The 18,211-nt window shown below is 42.1% G+C and overlaps 1 protein-coding gene across 32 annotated transcripts in view; it reads right to left on the bottom strand.

Annotated features, from left to right (window-relative positions):
* VEZT (vezatin, adherens junctions transmembrane protein) overlaps positions 1 to 18,211 on the bottom strand; it is a 90,703-nt gene that overhangs the window by 6,026 nt on the left and 66,466 nt on the right. For 26 of the 32 annotated variants that reach the window (XM_008256901.4, XM_070052715.1, XM_051845768.2 and 23 more), the window contains 3 exons: positions 12,408 to 12,739; positions 8,935 to 9,128; positions 2,231 to 2,331 (listed from right to left, as the gene is read on the bottom strand). In XM_008256901.4, coding sequence (XP_008255123.1) covers positions 2,231 to 2,331; positions 8,935 to 9,128; positions 12,408 to 12,739 — 627 coding nt within the window. Of the gene's footprint in view, positions 1 to 1,486; positions 1,888 to 2,230; positions 2,332 to 8,934; positions 9,129 to 12,407; positions 12,740 to 18,211 lie in introns of those variants that run through there. The other 6 variants (XR_016216942.1, XR_016216941.1, XR_016216940.1 and 3 more) reach the window with 3 other exon arrangements.

Here is an 18,211-nt window from a genome sequence, read left to right as displayed (position 1 = left end):
GCAGTTCTGAGGGTAGTTTTTTTTTTTTTTTTTAATGTTAAGATTTATTTATTTATTTGAAAGGCAGACCATCAGAGAGAGAGAGAGAGAGAGAGAGAGAGAGAGAGAGAGAGAATCTTCCATCTGCTGGTTCACTCTCCAAATGCCCACGATAGCCGGGGATGGGTCAGGCTGAAGCCAGAAGCCAGGAACTCTATCTGGATCTCCTATATGGTGTGGCAGGGGTCCAAGGACTTGGGCCATCATCTGCTGTTTCCACATGCATTAGGAGGAAGCAGAATTGGAAGTGCAGCAGCCAGAACTTGAACTGGAATTCCCAATATGAACCAGCAGATGGAGGACCTCTCTCTTTCTTTCCCTCTCTTTGTAACTGCCTCTCAAATAAATAAATAACTCTTTACCAAAAAATTGCTTATTTGGCCTTTTGCAATATTCTGTAAGTTATCTTTTATATATTTTTTTCTTTTTTTTTGGCCAGGCAGAGTTAGACAGTGAGAGAGAGAGAGACAGAGTTATAGACAGTGAGAGAGAGAGACAGAGAGAAAGGTCTTCCTTTGCCGTTGGTTCACCCTCCAATGGCCACAGCGGCTGGTGCATCGTGCTGATCCGATGACAGGAGCCAGGTGCTTCTCCTGGTCTTCCGTGCAGGTGCAGGGCCCAAGGACTTGGGCCATCCTCCACTGCACTTCCTGGCCACAGCAGAGAGCTGGCCTGAAAGAGGGGCAACTGGGACAGAATCTGGCGCCCTGACCGGGACTAGAACCTGGTGTGCCGGCACCACAGGCGGAGGATTAGCCTATTGAGCCGTTGTGCCAGCTGATAATGTGTCTTAAGCAAAGGAAGCTTTCTTTAAGATGAGCAAAAGAAGTCTTTGTCAATAACTAAGGCAATCAATAAAAATCTGTTCTTTAAAATGAGGTACAACATACATGCAGTTAAGTGCATAATTTTTTTTAAAGATTATTTATTGGGGCCAGCGCTATGGCGTTAGTGGGTAAAATGGCTGCCTGAAGTGCCAGCATCCCATATGGATGCTAGTTCGAGTCCCAGCTGTTCCACTTCCGATCCAGCTCTTTGCTATGGCCTGGAAAAGCAGTGGAAGATGGCCCAAGTTCTTGGGTCCCTGCACCTGGTGGGAGACCTGGAAGAAGCTCCTGGCTCCTTGCTTCAGATTAGCACAGCTCTGACCGATGCGGCCAAATGGGAAGTGAACCAGCGGATGGAAGATCCATCCATCCATCCATCTCTCTCTCTCTCCCCCGCCTCTCCTCTCTCTGTGTAACTCTGACTTTCAAATAAAATAAATAAATCTTAAAAAAAGATTATTTATTTAAGGGGTGGTGTAGTAGGTTAAGCCTCTGCCTGCAGCACCCGCAATCCCATATAGACACAGGTTTGAGTCCTGGATGTTCCACTTATGATCCAGCTCCCTGCTAATGCCCTGGGAAGGCAGCGGAAGATGGCCCAAGTGCTTTGGCTCCTGTACCCATGTGGGAGACCTGGAAGAAGCTATACCCACTACACACAGTGCACAAATGTCTAGGATTTACATACTGGTGACCACCACTGAGATCAAGCTGAAACATTTAGGCCAGGTATTATGGTACAGAGCATTAAGCTGTTTCCTGCGACGCTGGCATTCCATACTGGAGTATTAGTTCAAGTTGCTTCCAATCCAGCTCCCTGCTATTGTGCCTGAGAAAGCAGGTGAGGATGACCCAAGCACCTGGGTCTCTGCCATCCATGTGGTCAGAGCTCCAGGCTCCTGGTTTCGGCCTGGTCCAGCTTCAGCCATTGTGGCCATTTGGGGAGTGAACCAGCAGATGAAAGATCTCTTACTGTGTCTCTTCCTTCTCAATGTCACTCTGCCTTTCAAATAAATTATATCTTAAAAAAAAAAAAAAAAAAAAGATGAAGTATTTCCAGCAACTCAGAAGGTACCTATGACAATGCACTGATTTTTACTGTGTTTAATCACTTTTAAAAGCTTTTAAGAAATGGACAATTAGATATACGTAACAAGGAAACCTGACAGTGGTTCAAGTGACTGAAACTGAAGGCACTAAAAATAAATTATTTGATATAAATCCAATACATTATGCTGTAATTCGGAAGCTCATTGGAGACAGTGATTCAACAAGTTATTTGACAATTATCCATGTCACTTAACAGAAAGTTAGATAGAATGTGAAACTCTTCTTCAGGAACAAAAAGTAATTTTCACCCTTACCTGTTCTTCAGGGATTGGATCTTTATCTGCAATGTGCAGAGTGGGCTGGGTCAAAGGTACCACAGTACAATGTGGGTTTTCACATGCGACTTCAGGCTTGCCTTAAAAAGAGGTGGAGAGAATAAAAATAATAAATAGGCTACCAGAAATGAGTGAACATCTAATAAAAATCACCTTTGATACCAATGCCCTGTCAATTTCATAGTTCAACTTGTTCTAATTATAACTTTTTATTTCTAAAAGATTAAAGAGGGGCCGGCCAGCGCTGTGGCAAAGTGGGTAAAGCCGGAGCCTGTACACGGCCACTGGCAGTAGTCTTGGCTGCTCCACTTCTGATTCAGCTCCCTGATAATGGCCTGAAAAAGCAGCAGAAGATGGCCCAAGTGCTTGGCCACCTGCACATCCATGGGAGACCTGGAAAAAGCTCCTGGCTCCTGGCTTTGGACTGGCCCAGCTCTGGCTGGAGAGTGACTCAGCAGATGGAATTCTCCCTCCCCGCCACCCCTTCTCCTTCCCTAAGTCTGCCTTTCAAACAAGTAAACAATTTTTTTAAATAAAAGATTAACGATATTAAAGCTAACAACAGTCACATCAATAAATTTACAATTTAAGTTAAATTCTTGGAGGGGAGGACCTGGTTTTTTCTTGTCTTTGCCTCATCCCAATATCTGGAATACAACAGGTACTCCATAATACCAGTGGATGGCTCAAGTACCTGGGCTTCCTGCCACCCATGTGGGAGACTCAGATGGAGTTTTTGGTTCCTGGCTTCTGTCTGGCCCAGCCCTAGCTGCTATGACCACTGTTTTTTTTGTTTGTTTGTTTGTTTGTTTTTTTCCCCCCTAAGATTTATTTATTTATTTGAAAGAGTTATACAGAGAGAGGAGAGGCAGAGAGACAGAGAGAGAGGTCCTCCATCCAGTGGCTCACCCCCCAACTTGCTACAACGGTCAGAGATGCACCAATCTGAAGCCAGGAGCCAGGAGCCTCGTCCAGGCCTCCCATGAGGGTGCAGGGGCCCAAAGTTCTGGGCCCTCATCCACTGCTCTCCCAGGTCACAGCAGAGAGCCGGCCCAGAAGTGGAGCAGCCGGGACTCAAACCGGTGCCCATACGGGATGCCGGCACTGCAGGTGGCGGCCTCATTCAATATGCCACAGTGCCGGCCCCGACCACTCTTTTAGGTATAGTTTATGATGCTTTCATACTACAACTGCAGAGGAGAGTAGTTGTGACTGACATTATATGGTCTATAAAACAGAAAATACTTGCTATATTAAAAAAAATTGTATATCTTTGTCTTTAAGTTTCTTACACCTTAATGTGCATACCAATTACCAAGTCTTGTTAAAATGAAGATTGATTTCAAAGCATTTGTAACAAGCTCTCAAGTGATGCTTATATGTTAGTTTGTAGACTAACATTCTGAGTAAGAAGGCCCTAGATGTAATAAATGTTAAAAGTTTTAAAATGTCATTTAAAAAAATTTTTTTGATGTGACAGGCAGAGTTAGACAGTGAGAGAGAGAGAGAGAAACAGAGAGAAAGGTCTTCCTTCTGTTGATTCACCCCTCAAATGGCCACTATGGCCGGTGCGCTGCACCGATCCGAAGCCAGGAGCCAGGTGCTTCCTCCTGGTCTCCCATGTGGGTGCCATCCTCCTTGGGCCATCCTCCACTGCCTTCCTGGGCCACAGCAGAGAGATGGACTGGAAGAGGAGCAACCGGGATTAGAACCCGGTACCCATATGGGATGCCGGTGCCACAGGTGGAGGATTAATCAAGTGAGCCACGGTGCTGGCCTCTTAAAATGTCATTTTAAAAAAAGATTTATATATTTGAAAGGTAGATCAACAGAGACTGAAGGAAAGATAAACATCTTCCATCCACTGATTCATTCCCCAGGTGGTGGAAACAGCAATAGGGGGGGTCAGGACAAAGCCAGGAGCCAGGAACCCAACTGGGCCTCGCACATGGGTAGCAGGCGCCAAGGACATGGGCCATCTCCTGTTGCTTTCTCAGTCATATTAGAAGGAAGCTAGATTGGAAACAGAGCAGCTATAACTCAAACCAGCACTTTGATATAGAATGCTGGTATCTCAAGTGGCAGCTTAACCAGTTATGCCACAACACTTGCCTCAATAATGTGATATTTATAATAATGGGAAATTATGGCCTGGGGATTCTTTTCTATGGCAATTCTTGAGTAATGTCCAAGTAATAACCTGCTTTCAACAATTTCCTGAGCTAAACACAGTAATAGCAAACTAGGTGTTTAAAAAAAATGACATTTGTGAGGTACTAATATTGGCAAGCAGCAGCTTGAATGAGTTGTCTGGATGCCAGGAGTGGGGATGGACAAAGAGGGATCTCCTAGCCAGCCATGGGTGGTAAGGTGCTGAGACTTATGACTGAAGGGATACTCTCGGCTTACACGGGCTTGTGGGACAAAGCAAGCTGGGCCCAGGATGGGAAGAACTCCCCACAGGTTTGAGATAGCACTAATCTGGCTCAGGAGACACCAATAGTGTCACATGGTTAGTTACATACAAGGGTAATGATTAAATCAGTAAATATTCTGAAGATAACAGGGACCACGTTTCTCACAATCAAAGAAAGGAGGTATAAATACAGAAATGGGGAAGGACAGAATAAGTTGTAGTGCTGGAACTGAATTAGAGGTTCTAGTATGAACTCAAGGTTTATAATACACATGGACAGACAGGCATAAAGAGATATAGGTGTATATACAATAGATAAGAGATATATATTTATATATACACACATATATTTTGGAGCTCCATCTTTAAGCTGAGAGGGTCTTTTAAAACTCATTCTTCCCTAGCTACATTTCTTAGCATCCACTGACCTGTTTTCTCTTTCTTTTTTTTTTTAACTTTTATTTAATGAATATAAATTTCCAAAGTACAGCTTATGTATTACAATGGCTTCCCCCTCCCATAACTTCTCTCCCACCCGCAACCCTCCCCTTTCCCTCTCCCTCTCACCTTCCATTCACATCAAGATTCATTTTCAATTCTCTTTTTATACAGAAGATCAGTTTAGCATATATTAAGTAAAGATTTCAACAGTTTGCACCCACATAGAAACACAAAGTGAAAAATACTGTTTGAGTACTAGTTATAGCATTAAATCACAAAGAAAATAATTTCTTTGTAATTATAATTTTATATAAATGAATAATAGTGTGCAGTGGTTTGAGTATGGTTCCTTTTCCTGAGCACAAGGCATTAGAGATTCATTTATTGTGTTTCATGCTACTTTCCTGTTTTTTTTTTTTTTTTCCAGATATGATTTAGGGGCCGGAGTTGTGGAGCAGCGAGTTAAGCCACTGCCTGTGATGCTGGCATCCTATATGAGTGTCAGTTCAAGTCCTGGCTGCTCCACTTCTGATTCAGCTTCCTGCTAATGTGCCTGGGAAAGCAAAAGAAGATAGCCTAGGTACTAGGGCCCCTGCACCCACATGAGAGACCCAGATAGAGTTCCAGGCTTCTGGCTTTAGCCTGGCCCAGCTCTGACTGTTGTAGACATTTGGGGGGTGAACCAGCAGATGGAAGATTTCTCTCTACCCCTACTTCTCTCTGTCTTTCTGTAACTCTGCCTTTAAAATAAGTAAATAAAGATAAGATTTAATGATTTATTTAGCAGTCATTTCAATCTTATGGAAAAACTGCAAACATAATTTAAAAGACCCTTCATCCATATTTCCACTTGTTAACATTCTACCATATTTGCCTTCTTTATATGTGTCTGCATGTGTATATAACTCTTTTGGTGACAGGGTTACTCTGAACTATTTTAAAGCTGCTGGCAACAGCCTCCAGTATTCCTAAACATTTTTGTTTTCTAAGATTTATTTATTTATTTGAGAGGCAGAGTTACAGATAGAGAGAAGGAGAGGTCTTTCATCTGCTGGTTCATTCCACAAATGGTCGTAACAGTTGAAGCTGGGCTGATCCAAAGCCAGGAACCAGGAGCTTCTTCCAGTTCTCCCATGTGGGTGCAGGAGCCCAAGCACTGGACCATCTTCCTTTGCTTTCCCAGGCCATTAACACAAAGGGAGCTGTATCAGAAGCGGAGCAGCCAGGACTTGAACCTGTGCCCATATGGGATGCCAGCATCGCAGGTGGAAGCTTAACCTACTACTCCACAGTGCCAGCCCCCAATACTTCTGTTTTGAAAAAAATAGAATTTCCTACATACTAACAATATACCATTAAAATCACAAAATTAGCATTGATACAAAATTGCCAACTAATACACAGAACATGTTCAAATATCAGTAATTATCCTGATAATAACTTTTGTATGTGCAGATCCTGACTGGTATGGTATTTAGTTTTTGTGCTGTTTATTCTCCTTTAACCTTTCCTTAACATCTTTCATGGTAAATATTTTGTGAAGAAATACTTAGAGATTATATAAATATGGCTTCCTCATCAAAGTGTTGCCTACTATTCATACATAAATCAAATAAGCTAGTAGTATTGTTTCTAGGTATTGTTCATACAAAAGTCGTACACAAATAATTAATAAAAACTGTAAGTAGCCCATGTGTTCTTCAGCTGATGAATAAACTGTTATATCCATCTATACAATGAATTATTATTCAGCAAAGACAAGGATAAACTACCAATATATGCGAGAATGGAACTAGAAGCCAGGTGACCAGAATTCAATCTGCGTCTCCTATATGGATGTTAGGGACTGAAGTACTTGAGCCATCCCCTGCTGCCTCCCAGGGAGTACATTAGAAGGAAGCTGGATCAGAAGCAGACCCAGGACTTGAACACAGGCAAACTCCCAACCCCCAAACAAATATTTTATTTAAAGTTGTATAGTCATGGCCACTGTGAACTAGTTTTCTTAATTCACATCATTATTTTCTTTGAACATAAGCTTCATGTACAGAGCATAACTAAGAAATGGCTTATTTTAATTGCCTATACCATGATTTGGAGACATTTCTCACAGTGATGGTTAACAGTTAAGTGATAGGAGTCAACATCTCAGAGTGTGTTAAAGGTGGGTCAAATAGAAGTCATCTTCTAATATTCAAAGGTCTTCTGAATGTTTCTATTTATAGAAAATCTATTTAAACTCTAGATTTCATATTGAAAGGTTTACTATGTATGCATATTTGCATATATTGAATTCCTTTGGCAGATTTATTCTTTGGAGAAAAAATTATTCACCACTTTCATCTGAGATATAAAGGAAACTCATGTGTAAATGTATCAGTAATTAGCACACTTATTTTTTTAAAGTTAATACTTTATCTAGATTTAGTGAGCTTGTTTAAGACAATAAACAAAGTATTACAAAACTAGCTATAAACAAAACAAACAGTACAATAAATCATTAAGTACTTTTGGGAGCAATACAAATTCTGTTCATGTTTGACTAACCTCATAATGATGATCCAAGTGCATAACAAGCACATAAGTGCATAAATTTATAACACAACTTAAAAACTAACATGCTAAACATAAACAAGTACAAGATTTGAGTCAAATAAAAGCAACTGGGTGTAAAATCTCAAGAATGCTTTTTACACAGCAGCACAAAGTCTGATATTGTAACATTAAATAATGACATTTAATACATTTCCACATGTAACAATGAACATGCAGGTAAGGTGCTGTGGCATAGAAGGTTTAGGCTCCGCCTGCAGTGTCAGCATCCTTTATAGGTGTTGGTTCAAGTCTCAGCTGCTCTATTTCCGATCCAGCTTCCTGCTAATGGCCTGGGAAAGCAGCAGAAGATGGCCCAAGTACTTGAGCCCCTGCCACTCACAAGGGAGACCCAGAAGCTCCTGGCTCCTGGCTTCGGCCTGGCCTAGTCCCAGCCATTGTAGTTATTTGGGGAGTGAATCAATGAATGGAAGACCTCTCTCTCTCTCTGTATCTCTGCATTTCAAATAAATAAGTAAATCCTTAAAAATATAATGAATATGTAGTATTACATGCAATATAATATCAATTGTATATTCTTTTTTAAGATATATTTTATTTATTTGAAAGGCAGAGTTACAAAGAGAGAGGGAGAGGCAGAGAGATTTTTCATCTGCTGGTTCATTCCCTAAATAGCCAGGGCTGGACCAAGATGGATCCAGGAGATAGGAGCTTCATCTGGATCCCATGTGGGTGGCAGGGGCCCAAGCACTTGTGCCATCTTCCACTGCTTTCCCAGGCAAACAAGCAGGGGGCTGGATAGGAAGTGGAACAGCTGGGACTTGAACCAGTATCCATATGGGTTGCCAGTGCTGCAGATGGTGGCTTAACCCACTATACCACAATGTTGCCCTCATTTATATATTATTTCTGAATCACTGATGTAAGTACCTTATCTTAATAGAAAATGCAGTATCTTGCTCTGGACCCACTATTTTATCACCCTACCTCTAAAAGAGTTTTGGGAACTTCTGATAACAGAAACATACTAATAAAATATTTATTCCTTCACTTCAGTTTTCTATAAGAGTTATAATTCATTGAACCTTCCAATTCATATTCATTTTTTATTTACAAAATAAGAGCCAAGATTTGGTACTGTCAATTAGTAAATATAACTTCATTTTCTTTCAGTAAATTATCACATGAACAAGAAACTCACCTAATAAAATCCTATCAGAGTGGAATAGGCATGTCTGATAAGCATATGCCAAAAAAAATGTCTGACAGGTACCTTTTTTATCTGTGTTTCTTCGTAGCAATTTGTCCACCTGAGAAATGGCCTCTTCCCAACAATTGTTGCTTGCTTGAACATGGGGCTCAATCAACTTTAATTTCTGTTCTAGGACTTGATAAGCTTCTGACACTAATTCTTGTGTTTCCTTAGTACAAACAAGCTTCTCAAGTTCATCTTCAAGAATTATTACCCTGAGTAATAAAGAAAAATAGAAACATAAAATAGAAAATTTATAATTAACAAGGCTTATAAACTTGATGAGATGAAGTTCTGGAGATGGGTGGTGGCTGCTGCACAGCAACGTACACATGTGTATGTGCTTAACGCCACTGAATTTGTACACTTAAGTACCAGCAGATGGAAGATCTCTCCTGCTCTGCCTCTCCTCCTCTCTCTGTAACTCTGCCTTTCAAATACATAAATAAAGAAATCTTTAAAAAGAATGGTTAAATGATAAGCTTTGATATGTTTATTTTATCAGCTTTTAAAAAATAATATACTTATCTTTTCTTCTTTATCTTTCTTTTTATTTATCTTTTCTTCTTTTTTTTTCTTAAGATTTATTTTATTATTTGAAAGAGTGACAGAAAGAGGAGAGAGAAAGAGAGAGAGAAAAAGACCTTCAATCCACTGGTTCACTTCCCAAATGACTACAATGGCCGGGCCCAGCTCCGGCCACAACCAGGTGCCTGGAACTTCATCTGGGTCTCTCACATAGGTGGAAGGGGCTCAAATACTTGGGCCATCTTCTGCTGCTTTCCTAGATGTGTTAGCAGGAAGCTGGATCGGAAGTGCAGCAGCCAGGACTCAATCTGCACACCGATATGGGATGCTGGTGTCACAGGTGGCGGGTCCTCTTTTCCATGTCATGTCCACCTGCTGCAGCACTTTTCCTTCCTTAAGTCATCTTCCCTTACACTAATGTATCCCAATATGCCCTATATACATGGGGGCTTCAAATGTTCATAGAAAAGTGAAACTGCAAGATTAGTTTATTTGGGTGCAAAAAATATTTCAAATCCACATACAGTTATTTCATAATACGCATTCTCACGAACTTTTCAGAGACATTTGTATTTCTATTACCAAAAAGAAAAAAGAAAAAAAAAATTCTCTGGAGACCCTCGCTTTGCCTGATACATTTTCACTGAGTCTTATGACGATCTAGCCTCTGTCACCCACTTAAGTGGATAGGACCTTATCTTCCATGTTTCCTGTAGGGGACAGGGCTCAGAGTCAGGGCAGCACTCACATGACTTTTTCTTTCCTTCCTTCCTTCCTTCCTTCCTTCCTTCCTTCCTTCCTTCCTTCCTTCCTTCCTTCCTTCCTTCCTTCCTTCCTTCCCTCTTTCCTTCCTTCCTTCCTTCCCTCTTTCCTTCCTCCCTTCCCTCTTTCCTTCTTCCCTTCCTCCCTTCCTCCCTTCCTTCCTTCCTTTACCATTCATTTTATTTTATTTGAAAGGCGGAGTTACAGAGAGAGAGGGAGAGACAGAGAAAGGTCTTCTACCTGCTGGCTCACTCCCAAATGGCTGTCATGGCCAGAGCTGAGCTGATCCAAAGCCAGGAGACAGAAGCTTCCTCCAGGTGCCCCAGGCAGGTACAAGGGCTCAAGGACTTGGGTCATCATCTACTGCTTTCCCAGGCCATAGCAGAGAGCTGGATTGGAAGTGGAGTAGCTGGGACTAGAACTGGCACTCATATGGGATGCCAGCACTGCAGGCAATGGCTTCACGTACCATGCCACAGTGCCAGCCTCTCACATGATTTCTTAGAATGGCAGATATAAACCACCTGAATATCATCACCTCAAAATTTCTTCATTTTCTCTATGCCCAAAGGTGTTCAAAATTTTATCTGAGAGGCAGAGGGACGGAGCAACAGAGAGAGCTTCCATCCATTGCTCTGCTCTCTAAATACTTGCAAAAGCTAGGACTCGGTGAGGCTAGGCTAAAGTGAGAGTCTTGATTCAGGTCTCTCATGTGGGTGGCATGGATCCAACTACTTAAGCCATCACCTGCTGCCTCCCAGGGTCTGCATCAGCAGGACACTGGAAGCAAGAGTGGAGCTGGGACTTGAACCTGGGTACTCTGATATGGGATGCAGACATCCCAACTGGAGGCTTAAATATTAGACCAAACACTTGCCTCTGTCCTAACCTATTTCAGGTTTTCAACTGATGGGTAGGAACATTTCCTTTTTCTTTTTTTAAATAAAGATTTATTTATTTATTTGAAAGAGTTAGAGAGAGAGAGAGAGAGAGAGAAGAGAGAGAAAGAGATCTTCTACCCGTTGGTTCATTCCCCAGCTGGCTGCAATGGCTGGAACTGTGCCATGTGAAGCCAGGAGCTTCTTCTGGGTCTCCCATGTGGGTACAGGGTACGTCCTTGGGCCATCTTTCACTGTTTTCCCAGGTATATTTGCAGGGAACTGGATCGGAGGTGGAGCAGCTATGACTCGAACCAGTTGCCCATATGGGATGCTTGCCCCAGAAACATCTTTTCAAACTGTCTTTCTGTTCTTTTGTTCTGACCCTTGGACATGTTATCCGCCCTCATTCCAGTTAAACTAGCTTTTTTCATTTTACAGATATGGTAAATTCTTTTAACTCATTTTCTTATTTTATAAAACTAATTGCTGCCTTCCCTCTGCTTCTTGCCTGGTATTCAGGATCAAGTACATCAACTATAATCCTATGAGCTCATTAATTTCTTAGGGAAGTCCTGATTACCAACACAATATGATCTAGCTCTACATTATAAATATTTACCTGTCAGAGAAAATATTCACTGGAAATGATTACATTCAGGTATTATATACCTTTATTCAATTTTTCAACTTTTAAATTTCATGTAGAAATATACAAAAGTAATATTTTCAATTGATAAAGGTGTACCTAAATGGGACATTAAAATTTGGGAATTAGAGTACCAACAATAACATGTAAAGTAAAATGTCAATGAATATAAATGTGGATTTTATATTTTACTATTCAACTGGAGCCCAGAAGCTTGACTTGTGCTACAGGAAAATTTCTAAATTTGCTATAATTTATTTAGAAAAACACCAATACATTACTCTGTAACTATACAGAACAATGTCTCTTGTACTGTGCCAGTGCTGCCAGGTGCTTCTCAGGTTCCAGGTGAAGAGCCCTCCCTTAACAGTTAAAAGCAGCTCATTCTTCACAACTCTCTCTGTTTCAGCTCTCAAAGATAATGAACAGCTGCTTTTGTCCTCTCTTTCTAGGTTTTATGTTGAATGAGGAAAAGTAAAAACCACATGACCCCTCCAAATATAGTACCTACAGATCATTGTTTCTCTGCTACTTCTGTAGCTATGAGCCACTGTTGATGTTGCATGTCTCAATTTGCTTCTGCTTTTCTAGCTAGTACACAAGCCAGCAACCACAATGGCACAAGAATGATGCTTGCTAATCATGAGGACATTTACTTACATGGCTTCTCAACTTACTCATTCAGTAATGCTTTCAGATGGAGCTGCAAGCTGCGCACTGCTGTGTGGACATTATTCAGTTCTCTTGACTTTTGTTGAGTTCTGGATAAGCGCTGGGGAACTGACTGGTGCTGAGTTTCAAAGTACCGATAGAACTCATAGCTGCGCTTGAGCTCTTCCAAACAGGCAGAATGAGCATGAGGTAGACCTTGAGTCACATCAGATAAAATATGATGAGGCAAAAGTGCTGGAGCAAGTAAAGGCCCCAGAGGTGAGTTGGCTGTAGAAAGTAACAGGGCTAACCGTCTGAAGAACTCTGAACTCTGAGCCACCCAGAGCTGGAACAAAACCTAACAACAACAACAACAAAAGGATTAGATCAATAATAATTATTGGTCAACATTCAAAACAAAGCACCAATTTATTTATCTTAACTTCTGGCTTAAATTTTTCACTTAATCCTAAATAATGAATATAGCTGAGCTTGAGCTAGCTCTAAGATTAGTTAAGAATGTTGTATCGAATTATGCAGTCACGGCATGTAGGAACTTCTGATTCTAATACAGCAGATAGCACTAATACATAATTTAGCACGGTTCTAGCCCAGATGGGAAATGTTGATGGAATGAGATACATCAGAAGTAAATCCTCCTGCATGAATTAAAAAACAAAAACCATTCACACCAGAGAAAAGAAGACAGCAAGACTGATATTCATAAATCTAAAGAAATGAGTTACAGATGCACCCAGTTTGGGGTTCAAAATTACATCATTATCTTGGCCTAAGAGTTAGTCTAAGACTGATAATAAGCTAGGAATATCAGGCATGAGAGACTATAAAACTTATTCTTAAGGTCCATCCTGAATCCAGTCAGCAAAGGATTTACCCAGATACAGCCTTATTTAAGACTGCAACAAAATAAACACATGAGAAAACAATCTTATGTGAACACAAGTTGGCAGACAAGAAAAAGAGGACATAACTATTCAGATACTATAGATTCCAATTACGCTATAATGGCCATTACTTAGATGCTAACCTGAGTTTAAGAGTAACATGACTTGATTCACGCTTTAAAAGGTTTCTTGTGGCTGCTGTTTCATAGATTATGGGAAGATGACCGTAGAAACAAAGAGCAGTTAGGAAGTTACTATAATAGTGTTTGGCATTGTGGTACAGCAGGTAAAGCCACTGGTTGTGATGTCGGCATCCCATCTGGGCACTAGTTCAGGTCTCAGCTGCTCCACTTCCAATCAAGTTCCCTGCTAATGGCCTGGAAAAAGCAGTGGAAGATGGCCCAAGTGTTTGGGCCCTTGCCAACCATATGGGAGACCTAGAAGAAGCTCCTGTACCTGGCCTGACCCAGTCCTGGTTATTGCAACAATCTGGGGAGTGAACCGCAGATGGAAGATCTCTCTCTCTGTAATTCTTTTTTTTTTTTTTTTGACAGGCAGAGTGGACAGTGAGAGAGAGAGACAGAGAGAAAGGTCTTCCTTTTTGCCGTTGGTTCACCCTCCAATGGCCGCCGCAGCTGGCGCGCTGCGGCCGGTGCACCGCGCTGATCCGATGGCAGGAGCCAGGTACTTATCCTGGTCTCCCATGGGGTGCAGGGCCCAAGCACTTGGGCCATCCTCCACTGCACTCCCTGGCCACAGCAGAGAGCTGGCCTGGAAGAGGGGCAACCGGGACAGAATCCGGCGCCCCGACCGGGTCTAGAACCCGGTGTGCCAGCGCCGCAAGGCGGAGGATTAGCCTAGTGAGCCGCGGCGCCGGCCTGTAATTCTTTCAAATAAATAAATAAATCTTTTAAGAAAATTACTGCAATAATCCAGGAGAGAGTAATGTAGCTTGGACTGGGGTCGGCACTGTGGCATAGGACGTTAAGCCACCGCCTGCAGTGCCAGCATCCCATATGAGCGCCAGTTTGTATCTTGGCTGCCCCACTTCCAATCCAGCTCTCTGCTGCAGCCTGGGAAAGCAGAAGATGGCCCAAATCCTTGGGCCCCTGCACCCGCGTGGGAGGCTCTGAAGAAGCTCCTGGCTTCGGATCGGCCCAGCTCTGGCCGTTGTGCCTAATTGGGGAGTGGACCAGCAGATGGAAGACCTCTCTCTCTCTCTCTCTCTCTCTCTCTCTCTCTCTTTTTCTGCGCCCCTGACTCTCTGTAACTCAACCTTTCAAATAAAAATAAATAAATCTTTAAAAAAAATATAGTTTGGACCACAGTGGTTAGTGGTGTAAGAGGTGAGATGTAGCTGGACTCTGGACACACTGCAAAAGTAGAAGCCACAGAATCTTTTGACAGATTGGCATTGAGGGAAAATATTAACAGGGATGATATGATTCCTGCATTTTGGAACAAGGCACTGAAAGAAATCAAGTTGGCATAGTTTACAACTGTTTAAGACTAACTTATTATCTAATCATTGACACATTCTGCAACTGACTAAAACTCAGAATTTTTTTAAACTGTTTATTCTTTAGAGAAGGGAAGCTGGGTAAGGTGATAACCACAGTTTACAGGCAAATAGAAAAGTTTGATTTAAAGCATTTCCACAATGTGTTGTTTATTTTTTTAAAACAGGAAATATACCACCTAATAGTACTTATTTTTTTCCAAAGAACAATTGGCAAGATTTTTAATGCAAAAAATTGAAGACTTTATATATTAGCTCTGACTTTAAAAATTTGACCTTGAATATTCTTTAAAAATGTACTTATTTATTTGAAAGGCAGAGTTTTTTTTTTTTTTTAAGATTTATTATATGTATTTGAAAGAGTTACAGAGAGAGAACAAGAAAGAGAGAAAGAGAGAGAGATCTTCCACCTGCTGGTTCACCCCCAAGGTGGCCACCAGCAGCCAGGTGCTTCTTCTGAGTCTCCAACATGAGTAGCAGGGGCCTGGATCGGAAGTGGAGCTACTGGGATTCGAACTGGTGCCCATATGGAATGCTGCCAGCAGATTTACACACTATGCCACAATGCCAGACCCTGAAAGGCAGAGTTACAGAGAGGGAGAGGCAGAGATCTTCCATCTGCTAGTTCACAGGGCGGGGCCAGTCTGAAGCCAGGAGCCAGGAGCTTCTTCTGGGTCTCCCATGTGGCTAGCAGGAGCTCAAATATTTGGCCTGAATATTCTTTGGACTTACCTATAAAAAGGGGTTGCTGGTACTGGTGCTATGGCATAACAGGTTAAGCTGCCATCTGCAGTGCCGGCATCACATTTGGGTGCCGGTTCACATCCCAGCTGTTCCACTTCCAATCCAGCTCCCTGCTATTGTGCCTGAGAAAGCAGTAGAAGATGGCCCAAGTGGTTGAGCCCTTGCACCCATGTGAGAGACCTGGACAAAGCTCCTGGCTCAAACCTTGCCCAGCATTGGCCACTGTGGCCATTTAGGGAGTGAATCAGCTAATCGAAGATCTCCCTCTGTTTCTTTCCCTCTCTATGACTCTGACTTTCAAATAAATTAAATAAAAAGTGCCCAAAAAATGGTTAATAGCTATTATTCTTTAAGAAGGACTTAGAGAAAGAATTATGATATTTACTCAGTTCACTTTTTTTTTTTTTTTTTGACAGGCAGAGTGGACAGTGAGAGAGAGAGAGACAGAGAGAAAGGTCTTCCTTTGCTGTTGGTTCACCCTCCAATGGCCGCCGCGGCCGGCGCGCTGCGGCCAGCGTGCTGCGGCCAGCGCACCGTGCTGATCCGATGGCAGGAGCCAGGTGCTTCTCCTGGTCTCCCATGGGGTGCAGGGCCCAAGCACTTGGGCCATCCTCCACTGCATTCCCTGGCCACAGCAGAGAGCTGGCCTGGAAGAGGGGCAATCGGGACAGAATCTGGTGCCCTGACCGGGACTAGAACCTGGGGTGCCAGCGCCGTAAGGCGGAGGATTAGCCTATTGAGCCGCAGCGTTGGCCTCGGTTCACTTTTAAATTAAGCTTTGTTTACTCATCAAGATATCTCAGTGAGTTCCCTGTTTCTTTATGCTTTAGTTATTGTTTCCAAATCCTGAATTGTGTTCTAGCTTAAGTACAAGCAGCAAAGAGGAAAAGTGGACTGATACAGTCAGACTATCCAGGTTTTACTCTAGCTTCATCCCTTGACTATTGATGTCTTAAACAAAGAATTGTTTCTGTGTTAATTAAACTGGGATAATCACAATGCTTACCTCCAAAGGATTAAACATTTTCTGGCCCAGTGCCTGGCATAGAGTTAGTTATTAACATTAGGTGATTTTCTGATTTTCTTTCTTTTTTTTACATGGCAGCTGATGTGACCCACTTAAAATGTGAAACTTTTTTCCTTTTATTGTCTTCCCCTGCCTATTCCCAGTGATGCTAATTAGAACTGGATCCTTTTTGCTTAACATGTTTTCCAGGGGCTGGCAATGTGGCACAGAGGGTTAAGCTGCCACCTGCAACACCAACAAATAAGCACTGATTCAAGTCCTGGCGGCTCCACTTCCCACCTAGCACCCTACTAATACACCTGGGAAAGCAGCACAAGATGGCCCAGGTACTTTGGGCCCTGCCACCCATGTTGGAGACCTTGGAGTTCAAGGGTCCTGGTTTTGTCCCAGCCCAGATCTGGCTGTTGTGGCCTTTTGGGAAGTGAACCAGTAGATGGAAGATCTCTTTCTCTCTTTGTCTCTCCTTCTCTTTCTGTCACTCTCCCATTCAAGTAAATAACATGAATCTTTTTTTTAAAAAAAAGTATGTATGTAAGCATGTATATATAATACATGCAAATTTCCCCTTAAAACCAGGCTATAATTTGCCTTTTTTTTTTTTTCATCTGAAAGGCAGAGCAAAAGAAAACGAAGCGAGGGGATAGACAGATCTTCTATCTGCTGGTTCATTCCCTAAATAGCTACAGCAGCTGTGACTGGGCCAGGCAGAAGCCAGGAACCAGAAACTCCCTCTGAGTCTCCCATGAGGGTGGCAGGATATTTGGACCATCATCTACTGGCTTCCCAGGCCTATCAGCAGAGAGCTAGACAGGAAGTAGAGCAGCCAGGACTCAAACTGGTGTTCCCACGCTGGCATTGCATTCAGTGGTTTAAGCCATTATGCCACAATGCTGGCCCCTACTTATTTTATTTTGACATATGGCTAATCTATAAACTCAGTAACTGTGTTGCTACCAGTATTATTAGGTTCTGAAAGAAACTTTACCTTGAGGAGATCTACAGAGTTTATAAATGGCTAAAGTCCCTGTACTGTTCAAATACTGTATATTGCCACTGTGAACAGTTGCCATTATACCCAGATAAAAAACTAAATGGATTTTCTAAGTTAAATTTTAAAAGAAAATTCTCTCAAAAGAGAGATCCATTTATATGGAAAATCTAACAGATGTAGATACTAATACATTCTCAAAACAAAATGGATCTTTATAAGTGGTGTCAACTACACAGGCATTGATTTTCATACTATCAAGCAAAGTTTTAAAGATCGGAAGCAGAGAAATATCTAAGTATAGCTTGCTAAATACTTAAATAGAAGTTAAAAAATTTGGATTGACTTATTAAAAATATAACTAGGGGGCCAGCGTTGTAGTGTTTTGGATAAAGCTGTTTCCTATGATGCCAGTATCCCATACGGGTGCTGGGTTGAGTCCTGGCTGCTCTGATTCAGCTCTCTGCTATGGTCTTGGAAAGCAGCAGAAGATGGCCCAAGTCCTTGGGCCCTGTACCCACATAAGAGACCTGGAAGAAGTTCCTGGTTCCTGGCCTTGGTCTGGCCCATCTCAGGCTGTTGTGACCATTTGGGAAGTATATCAGTGGATGGAAGATAGCTCTCGCTCGCTCGCTCTCTCTCTCTGT

Source organism: Oryctolagus cuniculus, chromosome 11 (genome assembly GCF_051225735.1).
Source record: "Oryctolagus cuniculus isolate XC-2025 breed Fujian yellow rabbit chromosome 11, ASM5122573v1, whole genome shotgun sequence".
Taxonomy (NCBI): domain Eukaryota; kingdom Metazoa; phylum Chordata; class Mammalia; order Lagomorpha; family Leporidae; genus Oryctolagus; species Oryctolagus cuniculus.
The sequence above is the reverse complement of the archived record's forward strand: the minus strand, read 5'-3'. Positions and strand labels throughout refer to the sequence as shown.